We start from the raw sequence: 19,595 nt of genomic DNA on the forward strand, positions 1-19,595 counted from the left end.
AAAGCATAGAGCGATTGCAAAAAATTTTTGGGAAGGGAACGAAGAGCACCTTTAAGAGTTGACCGAACTGACTTAATTTTATGCGTTTACTTTTGCCACACCTTTGTCACGCTTGTCTTTAATGACCATTCTGTGTCAGTAAGATGTAAAATCGACATTGTCAGATTCTGCACTACAATCTGAGCTCTGATATTTGATACATCAGGAGCCATTCAAGAAAATGAAACAGTATCTTTACAGTTTTTGTTTATTTGTCCGAAATCTGTATTTCGGTTTCCTCCCATTTTTTTTCGCTTCTTCTCAGTGAGAACTTCTGGGTAACGGGTGAAACTACTCCTACAGACTAAGCGAGAGTTACAGTTGGAGACTGTATCAAACAAGATTTTTGAAGTGTTTCCACGTAAAAACCCGTTCATAATGAATACTTAAAAATAAACCAAAAGAAAAGAAAGCACTATAAAATAACTTCATTAATAGAAAAAGAGATTCTATGTTAGGAATAAGTATATTTACGTCAACTTTTTTTTACCCTTTACAGTGGCCAATTTACATTTTCAACACAGTTGTTAACACTAAATTACCTGCTATATTTAGGCTCGACTCAGAGTCATTTTAGCCCGAGCCGTTTGGCCAAAACGTATTCATATTTAAGAACATAAACTGTATTGCTACGGTATCTTTATTCGTTTTTTTGGAGAGCATCGTGAAAATAAAAACTGAAAAAATATGATAACAAAAAGAATCGTAACGATCACGTGAGTGTGCAAGCGGGCTAAAATGTACCAAAATCTCCATTTTGGCCCGCAAAAAGCGCCACAATACCCAGCAAAATTGGAAAAAATGTGTTACGGAAAGTCTAGAAAGGGTAGTCACAAGGAAGTATCTTCGACCACACTTTTATAATCCTCGTTTCTTAGAATTACAGGGTCTTCCAACTTGTCCATAGTCATCGCAGTGTTATGAAATGCGCATTCTCCATCGTTTCCTGTGTTGCAATCTCCTGATTCTGCTAGAATTCCCTTTCCACAACTTTCTGAAGATGCCCTATTTACATGGGTTGGCGAGATACCATTACGCATGTGCAACTCCACAACATCTCTATGCGTCATTTGATCACGTATTGTCGTAGGACTGTCCCACGTAAATCTCCTCGGAGCTCTTTTGCCGTTAGACTCGTTTAAATTTACATCTTTGACCAATGTAGGCTTACCATTGCTCTCTAACGACAAGGGAGGTGGCTCGGATACCGTTCTCCTGGATCGATGGAATGTGTTTGACATCATTTTTGCCATCGTATCTCGCGTAAGGGCAGCTTTCACAAACTCAGGTGTATTTTTCTCCGGGTGTAGCAGAATAATGAACAGCTTTGGTGCAAAATTGCAAAGCAGAAAACTAAAAGCGCTACAAAGTTGAGCACAACAGTTCAAAAACGTTCGAGTCCTCTCTGTCTTTAAGCTTGTAAAGATGGCTATTACAAGGCCCCATGTGATTAACTGAATATACATGGTAAAAGCTATGTACTTTGTCTCTTTGAAATTGCTTGGCAGTTTTCTAGCTCTAAAAGCGTAACATGTCACCATCAGCGACAAAAAAAGTTCGTATGCATATATAGTAACATGAATTATCTCTCCAACGATAGACTCATTGTGTTCACACGTAATAGTCTTATGATGGAGTGGTACTATAATTACATGAACGCTGGGAGGTTCAAAAAATAGGAGGACGATAATGAAAACCACAGGTAAAATATTAAGAGATCCAAGAGCTATAAACTGATACTTTCTGTTGTAAATCCAGCAAGACTTCGACGATACAGCCCCCTGGAAATCAAATACATGAAGCAAGCGAGCAGTTTTCAGAAACAAAATTGAGAGGCTAATGTTGACGCAAATTGGGACAACGAACATGTATGCCGTGCATAAAAACGGAGTCGGCTTAAAAATGAGAAAGCAAGCTGCCAAGAAAGCTACAAAAATGTTCAGCAAAAACACATAGCTGAGTTCTTGATTTGAAGATTTTACTATCGGAGTTGTACGGTATTTCACAAATACTCCAAACGTTAGTAAAGTAAGGATGACACCAATTGCCGCAGCCACTAATAAGCCGATGCCTTGAGGATCATCAGGAGATAAATTATTCAGCGGAAGAGGCTCACACGCTGTATTGCCTTGATTGGGCTTTTCATCTGCTAAACAAGCTGTGCAGTTTGTTGAGCTGTAACTTGTACTTACTGAGCCAGACCGACAAGGGATACATTCCCAGCAACAATTCATGATTGCAGATTGTCTCGTACCTGGAGGACACGACTCACTGCAACGAGAAGATGGAACAACCTTGCTGCCATTGTTCCACACTAACAGCTCCCTCTTAAGCTGTAATCTCTGCTCATTAAATCTACCCCAGGTTCCCACCTGTTTAAGAATAGGAGTTTCCCCTGGAACGAGCTGGTAGTTGACGATATCGTATGCTACTGAACGCAGAGAATCCCCGTTTTCGTTAAAGCTAATATCACCCGTCAGTCCCTGAAATTGAACATTCCTCAGAAAGCGTAACACATTGTCGGCGAGAGCATTTGAAAGTGGGCATGTGGTTTTAGACAAGTTGTATGGGCCTTGTTGGCAGCGGTAAACTGCATCAATTGCATGCGCAGCAGCCTGAACCGCATCAATGACGTAAGCTGAGGTTGTAGAGTGCATGATTGAAAATAAATCCTCGTTTATCCTGGTCAGCTGATCTCCGCAACCCTTCCAAGGAAACTGAGAGCAGTTGTTCACTTGTTGCCAAAATTCTTTCGACCATTCATTTTGAAAGCGCGGTGAAGACGCGTTGATAGACACGAAATCCTCTTCGAAGCCGGATGCGTTGAAACGGCGAAAAGTAGTTCCGATGACTGCACTGTACTCAAGAGAATATAAGGATGTTAACACAGAAGTTGCTTCTGACCAGCCATCCGGAGCGATCCAAGTACGATCAAACAATTTCTGTTTATAACATTCCTGGAAGAAATAATGAAGAGTTGAAATGCCTCCCGTCCAAAGCAAGATGACTTTGACAGTGGTTGCCTTTTTCAACCTTGTGACGATTCTCTGAATTTTGTTTTCGTAATTTGCGGAAGGGATGTAATCTATGCTGTGAATACAGAAAGTGTTTCGCTCATGTGCTACATGCTCCAAAGCTCTTACGCCATATCTTCCGTAAGAGCTGTCGCTACCGATTACCCAAATGTAAGTCCAATTGAAATAGTTGATGACATCACTGATTGCTACGGCTTGTTGACTGTCCGGGGGTACAGTGCGGAAAAATGTCTCGTAATAAGGTAGGCTTAGCTCGTCACTTGTTGCCGAAGGACTGATAAGTGCCGTGTTCCCAGCTTGTAGCATACTTGCCACGACAACTGAACTAGCAGAATCACTCGGACCAATGACCGCTGCAATTGGACGAGTTGAAACATTTACGAGGCATGAGCTGAAAACCTGTTCGTCTGGAGTGGTTGCGTTAGACACATCACCGCGTTCGGTTGGAGTGTTATCAGTCACCAATGAGAATGCCATGGCGTTTGCTCTTGAAGGAATTCCACAGGTGTCAAAAATCCGATAGCCCAGTGTTATATTCGGAAGTAGATACGGGCTCTTATTTACCTGGTCAATTGCGTAAACCATAGCTTGTGCATTAGCAAACTCCTGAATGTTCAATAAAGTAGCGCATTCATCGTCTGCAGTTTTCCTGTGAAGACTGAAGAGACCGACTACTAAAACATCACCATACTTGCAGTCTTCGTAAAAGGGTTTTTCTTTCCAACCTTTGGAAAAAGCACCCGATATGATAGCGGCGAAGAGAGAGATTTTTAGCGTTAGTTTGTACGAAGTTCGCATTATGGCCCCAAATGAAACAATTCTAGAACCTTAATTACATATTCATAACCTTCTCTTGGGAACTCTAAAAAAATTTGCCTGACAATAGACTATTGTAAGCCTAACTGTAAACAACAATTCATTTCATTTTTTTTATTCAAAGACTTTGAAACAATAACGTAAATGTTTTCCTTAAGTTCAATTCTCTAGCAACAGTTCTGAGAAACAATGACAGTTTTACGGTGGGGTACTTCTAGCAAGCAAAATTCTTCACGCCAATAAAATTTTATTTTTCTGCCAGCCTCATGTGAACCTAGCACATGCCTTGGGGCCTGTTAACCTAGTCTCTGTTGCCCACTAAGCAGAACGTCTGACTGTGTAATCGAAATTTAAGTGAGTGTGGTTTTCTTTGGCGTCTAATAATGATTCTTTATATTCTACCAGTACCACAGCGAGGTGATTTTGAAATGACCAATCGTAAGCCGGTCAAATTTGACTAAAATTTAGTAATTATAAACGTCTCTGTTTCTAGTTTCTATTTCGTTATTCCTTCTTGTCCTTTATTTATTCCTTAACGTGTTGCTTGGGTAACTTTAAGGAAAAGTTTAATAGAACTTTAGTTTGGTTCGGTCGACAACAGACCAATTTTGATTGCATTGAACTTAATCAAGAGTTTAGAAACGTTCTTCGCTGCGTCACCATGAATAACTTGAAATATTGCCTGTTATAATTTGAGTACTCACATCGCATTATCCACAAACTTACTGGGTTCCGAATCCGTGACCTGTACCAGAAGCTCTAGGGTGAAATAGCTCAGAGTTCGTTCGCATCCTTGTTGCACAAATAAGCAGCTTGCGCTATCTTCCAGCTCTATCCATCGTTTGTCTTGTTTTAATTGTCTCTAAATCAGTTGAGGAATAGCAGAGCACGAGCTTGCCAACACGCGAGAACATAGCGAGGAGCGCTCGACGCCACGCGAGAACAAGCGTAGTATGCGAAACCGACGGCGGAGGTGAGTAAACATTCGTGATCAGCATAAATTATATGTAAAACCGAACACAATCCTGATTTAGCTCGCAGACCATCATTTTATTTTATTTTATTTCAAATTCACCATCATGTCATTCTGTCTGATACGCTGAATACTTTCGGTGGTTCCAAACGTATGCACTCCTGTTTTATAAGAACGTTCAAGCTGAGATCAACCAACAGGAGAGTCAGTTATTTTGCACATTTTTTGGGAAAAGTATAAATAAAAGTAAAAGAATGCAAAACTGTGGTCTTACAGGATCATTAGTTCAAATACATAGGGGACATTCTTAAACCCTAACCGTGATGTGGTTTTCGTATTGCATGATACACTGAAAAACAACTCAGTTTGCGGTCGATCTTAGTCTAGTCAATGAAATATAATACCACAGAAATTTAAGAAAAAGTTAAGAACGTTGTCAGGCTCAAATCATACAAAAAATAAGAACGTTCAGCCTCAGCTCCAAAATGAAATGTTTCTTAAGAAAAAGAAAAGAAAAAAGAGATAATGATTTCTCACACGACGGTCTCGAGTGTCCTGCACCGATCAAGTAGAAGTGGTGAACTTCTGGCCAACACCGAGTCGCAAGCTCACGGTAGTTTCCGTTTTAATTTTTCAGTTCGAAAATAAGAAACAAGAACAACAACTTTATTTTTCCACGATGTTCAATTATCAGGAAGAAAACCATTCATCATTAATGAACCAATGCTTAAATGAATCTTAAGAAATTCCAGTAAGTTACAACCAGTACTAATTAAAAATTCTGAGGATCGTTAATGACTTTATAGGGAAACGTGCCCGCTCTCAATGAATGTTTTAGATTATACTGGACTACATGGATTCAAAAGGTAAGAGAAAATGTTCATGCATTGCCGCAGCTCAACGGGTAGACTATTCCAACGGGCTTATCATCTAGGCAAAGTTGATTGAGGGTGATGGAGTTACGGATCTGCCTCGGTACCTGTTGCAATCATTCTTTATTAAAAAGACTCTCATACTCGTGTTACTCTCACTTCTTTGGACCTAGCCTTTCAATCTTATAACGTGTGAATTTTAATTGCGTATTAAATAAATCATTCACCTCTTCATCGTGCTATAATTACTTTTGTACATCAAAATAAAAATTCTCCCGAGATCAGTTTAGGGCTTGAATTAATCATACAATAAACCTTTATACCTGAAGCGAAGAGTAAAGCGCGCCAATTTGGATTCATTGAAATGGGTGGAGAGGATTAGGGTTAAAATGCGCCACTTATTTTGAACCCGGCGGGATGTACCTCCCATACTGCGGCCTCATTCCAAGAAGAAAATGGTTAATTGATATCTGTTTTTCAATTTTTACTTAGGTTACAAAAAATAAGATTCATGTCCGTCTCACGCAACATGCTGTAACACAGGGGGTAATGACCTGGATAAAATTGTAAAATGTTCACTCATTGTCGGACTTATTCCTACTTTTAGTTTGGAAGGATACAGAACCCGGCTCCAGCTTTCCGAACGGCCCCCTTAGGTCATTAAATATTCTGTCTATAATTAAACGGTAAATGAAAAACTTAAAGAGGGCACACAGTATATTGACCTTAGTACGTGAGCGTACTGATTCGCACGAGACTGACTGTGCCTTATATATAAAATGTGTTCTCTCCTGTGCCAAGAAGTTATTCATGGTGATTCGACCTAAAGAATTCTTTACAAATTTCTTCAATCGACCTCGATCTCCGTGAGACCTCGATTGAAACAGAATCCATGTTCCATGGCAGGCAGATACTACCATAGAGGGATGTCACACGCCTAATTAAATGAAAAGGGTTTTACACGAAAACACACGTTGCTTTGGTTTTGCATTTTCTCGCAAAATATGTGATCCATGATCGTAAACAATGTTCTTTAAAAGAAAACGGAGCGATTAGGATGTGACTGGAGGTACATTTTGTAACGTCCGATCAAAGAAAAATTCTCATCATTATACGCTTTGTTTCTTTGATTTACCCATTGCTGTTTAACGATTAAAACTTGCGATGGAATATAACCTATTTACTGACGTGCTTAATCTCCTATCATTTAGCATTTTAATTACGTTTTTGCATGCGTAGTATTTCTTCTTCATTCAAGTGTCAATTTCTCGCATGTCAGGTTTGTTTGCGTTTGTTTTCAAAGAGAACTAGTTGTCTAGGACCCAGAAAACAACAAAACTGTCTTGATAGCTCAACAGAGCTATTGAGAATTTTAAAAATAATTATCTAAACTTGTTTCTTTTTTCGTAATACATGCACATTTTAACGTATCCGATCACATTGCATGCCACAAGCAGGCAACAAGCCAGGAATTCGAAGAAGCCACCGAAGTCTTGCAATACTCCGCAAAAAACATGTATATTACTATCGTCTGTTTGATCAATCTTAAAGATAGGGTGTTTTCCTGCTTCCAGAAAAGTGTTCGGCCACGATCAAGTATTTGTGGTTTTGTAAGATGAACGTAAAAGGAAACATGACACACTGCTTTCAACACGTTTCAACTATGTCCACGCTTGAATGATCCCTTTAAAGCCCTAAGGGCTTTGATTTCACTGCAGAAACAACAAATAGATTAAAATATTTTTATCGGTGGTGTCATTGAATGTTCGATTAATTTTTATACAAAATATTTCTTCTTTGAAATAGAGTCTTAAATTTATATAATCGTTTATCCACATTCGATCCCTGTGTCTCGACAGGTTCTGTGATCCAAGGCTAACTCCCCTTACGCCAGCGGTAGTACCTTATCGCTCCGGGTCCTCATCGTCTGAAGAATTAGTCATTAAATTAAGCGATCCTTTTAACTCTGGCAAATCATGCTGCAACTCTAGTCCAAACGCAGAGATGAGTGTTTTTAGCGTCTCTTCGTCAACACTGTCTAGTATACTCCACTGGTCACATGGATCCGCTGAGGCCTTGACGGGGTGTGTGTGGCATTTATTGTGATCACACATAATGTCTGTCACTGTTTACAACCGTTGCTTCTTTGAACAGAGCAGAACGTTTTTGCAATCAGACCAGCTGGTGATATCTTCTATACAAAACGCAGACGTTCTGTCGTGATGTGAAACTCACGTAGCTAGATTCGTCCTTCAGTAACAATTAGACCGAGGTGCTTGGATCTCTTACGATTATGTGACACGAGATGGCACTTCAAACACCTAGCTATAAACAAGTTGACTCACTGTTTGTGTTGGCCTCGCTGATAAAATGCGTCTTGAAAGCACGGCCGATAGAGTTAGTCCTTACGTGATTAACAAGTCTTGAGAACTTTGTGGAGTGTGAGATTGTAGATTCTGTTTTACCGTACCACTCCTATTGCTCACGAGAGTAACACGTCTACACTGCGACTTGGCTATTTTGGGAATGAGTTTTTGTGTACATATGTAATTTTTAATAACAGACGAAATCATCACCTCTGGGAGCGCGCATAGTTTGAATGAATTTGTTGACTCAGTGAGTAGTACCCTGGAGAAACGTCGAGGTAGCGGGGAGGGGGGGGAGGAAGGAGAAAATGGCACAAGTAATGCAAGACTCGTAGAAGAAAAAGCCCCCACCAACTTGAGGACAGTGTTTATGAATAACAAAATATAATTCAACTTTGGTATCATATGTAATGTTTTGGCCCTTTCCATTTGCAATCCTGCTTTTCTTGAGTTGTAACGACATTTCTCTCTCTCCTCCCTAATCTATTCTTTAACGCACTGAAGCGTGACACTGTATATCCACCCCTAGTGAAACCTTAAAACCATGGCATTTTGTTCCCAACCGCCATAGAATTATTTTCCTTGTGTGCACGTATTTTTTTTTCTGTGACTGTTGTAGGGTATGAAAAGAGAAATGATATGAGGTCTGATATTGCAGGATGTTATACCTGTGCCAGGTAACTTACGTCAGGCAAAACCGTGAATGGCTTATGTCATGTGAAGTGAAACACGTACTTGTGCTCGCATGTTAAGCAAAAAAAATTATCGTGTTTTGATGAATATATATGTTCGACACGAACTGTGCAAAATCCAGAACGTGAATGGTGTTCAAATAAGTTGCCACGGTGGAGGGTCAATGCCAAACCGCAATGGGATATTATCAATTTAGTTTAAAAGCTTCATCATTTCTTTATTGGTTGTTTTGATGACATTGAATATTGGTCTCTGCCGAACTCGTGCCCAGAATGAGTGGAAGATTTGTACCTATGACAACTGAGAGAGCCACTATGGACAGAGACATGCTTGGGTTTGTGTTGTTTTGATAAAAGATTATCACAATAATAACAGAGAGGTGACAAAACAAAACAGATTATTGGTTGAATCAAGCCATTGAAGTTTGGAATTATCTTAATTCCCTGGAGCATTGAGCACTTAAAAGTTGAACAATTGTAAAACTTTGGAATGTGGAACGATTGGCGCCGTGATTTCTGCCGTAACAAGCTGTGTCACGCAGTCTTCAAAGGAAGCGTGCGTGGGCTGGTTGAGCCGGTCAATATTGTTCGCAAGCTTCCCCAGGAGGTCGTCAACAAGGCCTCACGTTTTCATCGTTACGCATTCCCTAACATGTCACGTATGCCCAAACTTCAAATGTCACATATTTCGAGTTGGGGTGACCAAGGACCAAAAAACAGGCAAGGTTGAGTAAGAGACCTGACCAGTTTCTTTCATGTTTCTATCCAGAATACTAAAACTACTCCTTAAATTAATTCGATGATGAATTTTAAAAACGAATATCGAATCAAGATTCACAGTTTGCAGCGTAGAAACATACACACTTACTAAACAGATGAGCCGTTAAAAGGAACATCATGAGCTAGTCACATGCAGTCATAGGAACGACAATAATCTGCTTTTTGATGAAAGAGAAACAAATTCCTCGATAAAAATAAATATGATCTCCCTCCAAAATTCACTTTTGATCTCAGGAGGGGAAGCACACGATGATGCAATCTATCTGCCAAAACCCAAACCTAGATTAAGATAAAGGAGAAACTTGAAAAAGAAAGGAAAAGAACAGAAAAACAGAAATTCAGGGAAGGCCATCCCTGAAACTTAAGATGCGTCCTCTTAGTTACTAATTACTGAATACGACGCCTTCGCTTGCCGAGTGGCCCCTTTCTCTACTACGGCTGAATTTGACTAATTTGGCGTTTTCGATACTTGGCAAATCTTAAAAAATCATCCGCAAAAACAGAATAATAAAAAAGACAGGAAAAAAATGGAGCGGTGATTTGGGAACGATAAAGCCACAAGTTGTTGTTTTGACTGATGTCGTAGGACGCCCACGCTAAATCTAAGACAAACAACACGGATTTGCATTTTCCTTGGCTTACGTGTAGCTGTACCCTCCCCCAAAGGAGAAACTTTATCTCTCTGGGGCGGTAGGAGGGTGAACGCGTAAGTTACATTTTCCAAAAGTATTTTCTCTCACGTCTGAGGGTAGCTTGATGCGTTTATTTTTATTTCACTTCATTTTTTATTTCTTATTTTATTTGCAATTACATATGGGAAATAAAAAACATTAATGGCCAGGAAACCGAATAAGAATTATAAAGGCCTGTTAGCTCAGGTCAGGCCCAACAAGTAGGATAAAATAAATAAACAGGCAATAGATATAGTAAATAACGTTGAAAGATACGAAGGAGAATCGTGAGAGTGGAAGAATGTTAAGTGAGTAAGGCCATCGAGGCACAATTCTAAAAACTTCCGATTGATTCAGTATTGTAAAGTTAATTCCATCACATCATTAAGGCCCTTTGTATCATCCTGTTATTAGTAACCTTAAGCAAACCACGGCGGCGACGGCGACGGCAACGAGGATATGGAAAAACAAAATATCTAATTGGCGGAACAATAACTCAGTGCGTGCGTTTTAAGAGCAAATGTTACCATCGGCCAAATATTTCGTGGCCACAGTTCAAAATTCAATTTGGCCCATATTCTCAGTTTAGGTAAACCTTAATGCAAAACAAAACGCTGCATAGTTCGTTTGGCTAAATATCAATTAGTTTTCAAGAAAATCGATAATAACCGAATCTTGAGAATTTGCCACATTTTAAGCTCACAATTTAGGGCGAAAAGAAGGCTTCGCGTAACGAAATAACACACTCTTGAGAAATAAAATCTACTGAATCTTATAGAATGATGCCAAAATATGTGTGAAAAGGAATTTGAGCAACTCTCTTCTATTTACTTTGAAAATATAATTACAATCCGCGAACCCTCTTTTATTAAGATGAAAACTTACTAAAAAATAACCTTTAATCTAAGTATGTGGTACTAAATGAAATACGTCGAAAACTCTGGATTTCGTTAGCTGAGTAATTGTTCTTTTACATGTACAAAGGAATTTTGGGGGAAATAATTTAACGCGAAGAAATTTTAATTTTAAAGCTGGATAAAATGCCCAGTTCTAACCGACCTTCCAATTTATGAAGTAACACACAGAAATACAATTGTTTCAAAGATAGCATTCAATCGAAAGAGGAATTGACGTAAAAACTTAAGCAACATGTTTTAAAATCAAAGGCATAGATTCTGTTTCTGCTGTCCCTTCGTTTAATATAGATTTCAACCAAACTACTAGATGATTTGTCAAGATAACGCAGCTGTCATGTTTGTTCACACGCCAGCGTGCAGACCGTACGTGAAATGTGTTGGTGGGAAGATTTCCCAACCTTATCTCTGAATTCAAGATCAGAGATCAGGTTTAAAAGTGATTTTCGTTTGTCTTTCCTCCAAAACCAGTTTCAAACTAATAAGCAAACCAAAGGCAAACAATTTAACGAGCCGTCTATTAAAAACTGACACATTGAAGACATGTCTTAAATTCCCTCTCTCGTCCTTCTCTTTCTAAACCACAAAAACAAATGAAAGAGAAGAGAATAAGAGGAAGAAAAAAATTACAGCAAGGGAAGAGGGGAGGGGGGAGAGAGAGAAATTACAATTAGACTTAAATCTATGACAATCTATTGAACAGGGGTCAACTACAGAAACCAATCATTCGTTCCAGTCTCCTCACGGTTATGTTCCCTTTTGAGTTATGTTTTAGAGAGAGTAGAGATTAAAACATGTCAAAATCCCATATTAATACAAAACTGTACTAGTTTCCTGTAACTAGACTCAGAGAAAATTCGAGGGAACCAGCCAAATATTCTACGCATTTTGAGACAAAAAAAACACATGGTGTGATTGGTCATCAGTCTCCTCTAACTTTAAAGAGACAAACAAACTAAAGAGTTCGTAGAGTGAAACCAAGTTTACAAAATGCAAACTTACCTGAGCCTATATGAAGAAACACTCCAGTTTTCTTTGGAATTATTTGTGAATCAATTTTCCCGATTCCTCGGTCGCACTTCGGCCACTTTTTGCCTCTTCTGTCATGATTGGATAATTCCTATGGCACCCCGCACCTCGCAGTAGATCCTCGCCTTCAGTCCAAACCAAGTTTTTCGCGATGTAATGGACAAATGGTCATAGCATTTGTTTGTTGAGTATATACTGCTGTTCGGCTGAGGATAAGGTCAACTTCGTCCTTTGGACCGGAAAATCCCAGGCTTGCAGCATGGTTGGAAATTGGTTTTGAACAGGCCAGTAAAGGGATAATTTGTGCTTCTTTTTTCCTGTCTCTAATGTGAAATCCACACATTCCTCCTAAGATAGACTTGAGAGAACAGCACACCTATTCACTCAATGACACGCGTCGCAACTCTCTCTGTTTACAACGTTTCACTAATCTTGTTACAAAGTGACGACTCCTCTTTTAGACTACAAACAAATTGTCTCATTTCGCTCAAAACAAACAAAATCTGACACCTGTTTTCAAATTAGTACCGATATTCCTAATTAAATTTATACGAATAAAAATGATAGCGACGACATCACAAGCTTTCCCCGAGGTAAAGCCGCGAAACTTTTTTTGTTTCCTCAAGTAATGATTTTTCTATAGCGATCACATTTGTCACTCTTTTACCTTCCTTTTTTTTTTTAACAGGGTTCTGTTTGTCTTTCCTTTTTTATACGTTGATATCTAATAAAAAATCACTTAGGTCCAATAGTCATTTATTCCATGTTACAATTTTCACTTGAAGCGGTATTTCACATCACCCACGTGATAACATATGTTTTTGACTTGAGGTCTCTTGGTTCCGCTTTGGTTCAATGTTCAGTTTAAAACTAATGTTTCGGCAAACAACAGTTAACGAAAGGCACTCTAAGACCATTTTTGGGGAAAATGGAGGCAGTGAATGCGCACAACAAAGGCTATAAACGTCCGAAGTATACAAAATAAACAATACCACCGCAACGTCGTGGGAAATGTTTTGCACGATTAGTTCACCAATCAAACGAGACCTTCAGGAATACAGTTTTCTTCATCGTTGATTTGAAGGCAAAAAGGTAAGATTTTATACGTTAATGTATAGACTTAATGCATCCTCCTTAACTTTTTGGGTGCTTCAGTCTAGTGTAATGTGCGTTGCAGTGTCATGTCCCGCGCGCGACAAGTTGAAACGGCAGCGCAATTTATCCAACTTTAGTAATCGATTCCTTCGCTCTGAATCATTTCCCCAAAAAATCCTTTGAGGCTCTAAAAGAAAAACTCTATAACTTTTAAACGCTAGTTTTTCAACGAATTACACGTAGTACCGCAAGCTTAAATAATAGGCTAATTTTGGATACGTTTTCTTCTTGATAAAAATAGGTCGATTAAATTAAATTAGATTGTAAAAGTAAACAATCGAGAAATAATAGAAATAGTTTTTACGGTATTTTTTGACATCGTTCTACAATATATGGTTGATTTTATTGCCTAAGAGTGTTTATTTTGTAACGCGAGGCGTCGTGAATCGCCCTAAATTTTGCAATGAAAAAGCCGTTTTCACAAAATTCAGTGATTATCGATTTTCTCGAAAACTAATCTATATTTAGCAAAATGAACTATGCCGTGTTTTGTTTTACATTAAGGTCTACCTAACATGAGATTATGGGCCAAATTGATTTTTGAACTGTTGCCACGAAATTTTAAAAATGTTTGATTTTTGGTAACATTTGCTCTTAAAATTTTGTACATTTCTTAGCCATCCTATGCAAAACAAGAACGTGAAATCGTCACCACAATTTGCGTCGTCGGCGAACCGAAACCGCGATGGCAAATTATTTTAATTTCCATTTGGAACTCAACGCTTCTTTTATACGTTATGCTGAAGTTGAGGTGTGGCGCCGTATGAGACGGTAAACACATGCAACCTTTTTGAAATTCTAATTAAAAGCAGAAATTCATTTTTTAATCGAGGACCTCCTTAGCGTTGCCGTCCTGACTGCTTAAGGTCCCTTTCATTGGACGGGCGCGGAGGAAGGCCGGTCCAGTTTAAATGATCAGCGATTGGAAAGTGAAAAACATGTGCTATCGTCATCGAACAAAACAGGAAATGACGGTCTCTGTTCAGGAGTCTATTTTTAGGGTGGGCGACCATAAAAAAAAAATGATTGGAATTTAAGTATAAACCCAATGGTTGTAATGTTTTCATGCACGCGACGTTCAGCTGCCGTTCGTAGTGACAACTTTCATACGGTAGCCTTAAATTAACCTCACGGAACACGATTATTATGCCAAAAGGCTTATGAGTTTTGGTAAGATGTTTTTTAAGATCTTTTCACAGTTATGCAAAAAATCCATCAGCTATATGCCCACAACTTTTTTTTTAGCACACAAGGAAAAAAAAACATTTTCATCACATTCCACGAAAAATGATTCGTGTCTTGAGGTTACAATATGAAACCAGCTAATCCACACACTACAAGGAAAGCTTTGTCTTTTGTTTTCACTGAAGTCCTTTTACGTCAGATGTGTGCAAATTTTTAAACAATGAAAGGACGCGGAAATATTCAACGTCATAGACTGAGTATTCATCGCCTTTTACGACATACTAACATTGTTTGGGGTCAGACAAATCACAGAGAGATCACACAACTCTTCATTTATTTAAAATGGTTTTTGATTTTAAATATCTATTTATTTGGTTAAAACCTTTGCATCACTTGCAAATATTAATCGCTTTGTAATTCTCTCTAATTTCATTTTGAATCTTGAATAATTAAATTGAATCGAGTTTTCATTAAATTTTAAATAAACAGAGAAAAATGCATTTTCATTATCACATTATTCATAATGTGAAACCAGTTCTGTTTTCATTTGGCAGTGACCAATGTAATATGTAAAACTTTTCCGATTTAGCTTAAATCTCAAATATTCAATATCCAATCCATGAAAAAAATAAATATCTCACAATAACAAGCAGAGTCTGTCTAGAAACTCAAACCTCCGCTATAATTACACAAATTATAACGCGGTAACAGCCTTCTGATTGTCCGCTTCTGTCACTTTCGGACCTACGATATCCAGCCGCGATGACGTCGGAGTCCCCGCCTGAACCGAGGTTCCCGTAGGGGTCCCTGCGGCCAGGTTACTCTCCGGGCTGTTATATGACCTGTGCCGGGACTCTGCATCCATTGCACTCCTATGGAAGGTGTGGTTTGTAATTTGGCTTTTCATGTAAGCGACCGTATTTTTCTCAGGATGTAAGAGGATTATATAAATTTTTGGCGCAAAGATACATACCAGTAGTCCACTGGCGGCGATGATAGAAGCTGCGCCTGCGATAACAACAGAGTATTTACCCCGTATGTTCAGATAAACTGGGTAAAAAGTCACCCAAGAGATCACGATGGTGTACAATGCGAACGCGATAAATTTTCCTTCATTAAAATTGTGGGGCAATTTCCTGGATTTAAATGCAAAATAACAGCAGATTGCGGAAACAATGACAAGAATGGCAATGAGGAGATACTGGCAAACTTTTCCAAGCACACTGGAACTTTCCAAACACTCCAAATAGTGAGGGGTCCTGATGGATTTGTCCACATGGGGCCGTGGAATGTCGTCGATAAACCACGTAATGAGAATGAATACCACAAGGATTATAACGCCGACTAGTATTAGAATGTGCTTGTGTCTCTGGACGAATGATTGGGTGAGTTCAGACCGTGGAACTCGATTTTCAAACAAATGTACTATTCGTTTCGTTTTGACGCCGAGGACTAATATAGCAACAGTGTAGAAAATATAAAACCAAGCTTGTTGTAATGGGCAAATAAAATCAGTTGGCTCGGCGAGGTTGATCAAGGCCCCTAGATAGTTCATACATATACTGAATAGAAATGTGTAGCTGAGTTCCCGATTAGATGCTTTAACGATTGGAGTGTCATTACGCAAGACAAACACTACTCCAACAAGGATCGAAGCCACAATTCCCAAAACAGCGAAAAAAGCGATTAAAACTCCGAATGAATCTCCCCATTGAATGCGCTCGACAGGAACACGCATACACTGCGTGCGCGCTTCATTTGAAATGTGATCTTCACCACACGGCGTGCAATTCATCGCTCCAAACACGCTGGAAATAGTGTCCTGTAAACATCTGATGCACTGCCAACAACAGTTTAGCTCCTGTGTTTGTCGGTATCCCGGCTTGCATCTCTCGCTGCAAACCGATCGCGGGACCTCAGTTCCTTTCAGGCCGTTGTTCCACATTATGAGACTGCTGTTGAGTTGCAGCTTTCCCTCTTCCCAAGTGCCCACAGTTTCCACTCGGCCGCCTGTTATGTTGTCAACTCGATAGTTGATGATGCTGTAAGATGCTTGGGAATCACCATTTTCATCGAAAAACACATTGGACACTTCAGTAGTGAAATTAACCTTTTTCAAGTATTGCAAAACGTCTTTTGGTTCAACAAAAGGTTGTGTCTTAGGACATTGGCTTACTGAAGAAGATTCACACCTGAATATGGCGTCTAACGCATGCGCTATTGCATACACAGCGTTTATAACATAGGTAGACATGCTGCTGGCTAGAGTTTCTTCGTAGATATTCTCTGTGATTTTAAGGTGGTCTGAACACCGTTCCAGCCCATTTGATGGCGTGACATTAAAAGTGCAACCGAATTGTCTCTCCCAGAAGTGCCTCCACCATGGCTCTGGCCTGTAAGCTGAAGTGCGTGACAGAAGATAACGTTTATATGAAGGCACAGTAATGCTCGTGAATACCACCCCTAGCATTCCTTTTAGGATAGGTTGGAAGTCTGTGCGCTTGATTACATGATCATGGTTTCCCCAAGCTTCACTAGCAATCCAAGTGCGACCAGTGAGACCTTGGCGAAGAGCTTCTGTAAGAACATCTATGGCCGGGGAACTCGTGCAGTACAGAATTATAACACCAATTTCTTCCCGCTCTTTCAGTTCCTCGATAATAGTTCGGATTTTCTCTTTCCCTCTCTGACCGTTGGATGGGAAATATGTTTCGTATGCAATGCAAATTCCCAGGGGTTTTGAATGCTTGCGGAAAAATTCAATCCCCGATCGCCCGTATGCGTCATCTACAGCTACGGCAGCCACATACGTCCAGTTGAAATTACGGGCAATATCCGACATGACTTTGGATTGAAAACGATCCGGAGGGACAGTGCGAAAAAACGATGGATAGGCGCTGCTACTGAGTTCATCGCTTGTAGCAGCGTAGCTTATAAGCGGAATATCTTCCACTTCCAATAAATTCGACACCAGAATCGAGGAGCGCGAAGTTCCGGTCCCAACTACAGCGACCACCGGAGAAAATTTACCCCTGGGTAAGATCGTGCAAGTTTCATTGAGTTCAGGGTTCGCGAAAGCAAATTTATGAACATTCACAAAGTCCAAAGTGGATTTCATGGCCCGGCGGTTTTCAAGGTTTGTGTCGGAGATGTCGTATCCAAGAGTGATATTTGATAAGAGATTTGAGTTATTGTTGATATTTTCGACGGCAAAAACCATGGCTTCAGCTAAGCCCATATATTTCGATATAAATTTATCTCTCACGTGAACTGGGAAGAGACCGCCGATTGTAACGTTTCCTTCCTTGTAAATTCTCTCCCCTGGATTGATGATCTCGCTTGTGGCACATGTGGCTTGAGGTTTCACGAGAAGAAAAATCATGATCATTGCTACTCTAACATCACGGAAGTGATTGAGGCAAAACATCGACAAGGCCATTTTCATATTTTACAGACGCAATTGGAACGCCTTTCAATGTGGAGACTCTTGCGATTGTGATAAGGCCAGTTTCTCCTTTAAAGGGCGTTTCTTTCAAACAATACATCCACGGCACATGAGTAGTAGCGTTCAATTTCCTGAAACTGACTTCGAAAATCGAAATTTACTGCTACTGTTTACTGCTGTAACGCGCTATATTTGGCACGTACTCAGCGGCCAGTGTCAATCAAGAATTTTTGTGGGTTCAATTGAGCATGGTTTATGTGAAAATAAATCTCGTACAGGTCATGTCACTTTGGCTTGGCGACAAAAATGTTAATGATCGTGATATATTTTCAATCAAGGCGCTGTCACGCTGTTCGGTAATCATATTATTTATATTATCACAATCTCTTGACTAAAAGCAAGTTTGTAATGAACCTAGTTTGCTTTGTAGACCAATAATTCTTGATACTGGTCATTATTTTGAGACAATTTTATTTCGCATTTGACCCGTCTGAACCTAAGGAGGTCCGTTAAGGAGTATACCACTAGATGCCACAAAGAAAACAAATAAAGGACATGAAAATTATGCCTTTTTGCTTTTGATTTAAAAATTACGAACGTGATTATTTAACGAGAACAGTTATCACGCTTTCGTTAATCACAGTTCCTTACTTACTTGAGTAGAAAAAATAAACATTAATTAAGTCAGGTCACGAGGTACTCAATATGAAAGGAAGTTTCCTTATGTTCTTTTAGATAAACAGATCTCACGTTGCTCTGAGGTGACCGTTGAACGATCTGAATACCAAATTTACATCATCATTCTTATTTTTGTAAATTTAGGAAAAAAAGGAAAGAAAGCCCATTTAACTGGTGCGGGTTTTTAAAGTGGGAACTGGTTTCTTTCTCTCGTTGGTAGTGACGTAAAAGAGCTGTCAAGACATTTAGTCTGGTCATCCACGATTTGCAATCGTGAAGGTATGGTAGTCATGTTATGCTGCCAGGTCGATATAGTTAAAGAGTCGATTGAAATCTCAAAAGACGCCTTTCATAATCAAGTGTTTTGCGGTTAATAGACATAATGAGACCCTCTTTCAAGATATCTCAAAAACAATTCTTTAGGAAACAAGAGTGGCAGCCACAGGGGGCATAGGGGCCCATTAGAAACCGCAAAACCGTAGAGAAAAATCATTCAAAACCGAAAAACCAAAAAAAACATTCGATCAAAACCGAAAACCGCATGCAAAACTGTCAAAACTGATACATTTTCACATCCCAGTTATTAAAACCCTGTGTAAATGCGTGACTTTTAAACTTGCGTGACATTTGTGTTACAGTTGGCCTTTGTGCCATTTGATTCCTTCAGATAGTCTTTCTCTCCCGCTTTCATTAATCGCCTGTTCATGTTCGGTGTTCATCCAAAGTTAATTTATGAAGTTTGATTTCAAGCCACCGGCGTATAGGGACTGATATGTAAGTTGTTTTCGCTTGTTTTGTTGTTTATCTCGTTTCGAGCAAGCTCTTTCGTCTTTATTTGTATATATATCTTGTGTTTGCCGTAGCTCTTGGTTCATTTATTAGTTCCTTTATTATGTTAGATTCATTTACGCTGTTAAGTCGCCACGTGTTTAATTGAATACAATC

At 39.3% G+C, this 19,595-nt stretch overlaps 2 protein-coding genes across 2 annotated transcripts; both read right to left on the bottom strand.

Annotated features, from left to right (window-relative positions):
• Nucleotides 1-207: 207 nt before the first annotated feature.
• On the bottom strand, nucleotides 208-3,872 carry LOC131793677 (metabotropic glutamate receptor 6-like). The gene has a single exon (XM_059111125.2). The coding sequence runs from the start codon at nucleotides 3,870-3,872 to the stop codon at nucleotides 870-872; it is 3,003 nt and encodes a 1,000-aa protein (XP_058967108.2). The 3' UTR covers nucleotides 208-869.
• An 11,044-nt stretch (nucleotides 3,873-14,916) lies between these two features.
• LOC131793746 (extracellular calcium-sensing receptor-like) lies at nucleotides 14,917-18,187 on the bottom strand. The gene has a single exon (XM_059111225.2). It carries the CDS (start codon nucleotides 17,970-17,972, stop codon nucleotides 15,222-15,224), a length of 2,751 nt encoding a protein of 916 aa, XP_058967208.2. The 5' UTR covers nucleotides 17,973-18,187; the 3' UTR covers nucleotides 14,917-15,221.
• Nucleotides 18,188-19,595: the final 1,408 nt, after the last annotated feature.

This window comes from Pocillopora verrucosa, chromosome 9, assembly GCF_036669915.1.
Source record: "Pocillopora verrucosa isolate sample1 chromosome 9, ASM3666991v2, whole genome shotgun sequence".
Lineage (NCBI taxonomy): Eukaryota > Metazoa > Cnidaria > Anthozoa > Scleractinia > Pocilloporidae > Pocillopora > Pocillopora verrucosa.

Coding starts and splice junctions, on each gene's coding strand:
- LOC131793677 (XM_059111125.2), bottom strand. CDS start 3,872: ATGCGAACTTCGTACAAACTAACGCTAAAAATCTCTCTCTTCGCCGCT.
- LOC131793746 (XM_059111225.2), bottom strand. CDS start 17,972: ATGAAAATGGCCTTGTCGATGTTTTGCCTCAATCACTTCCGTGATGTT.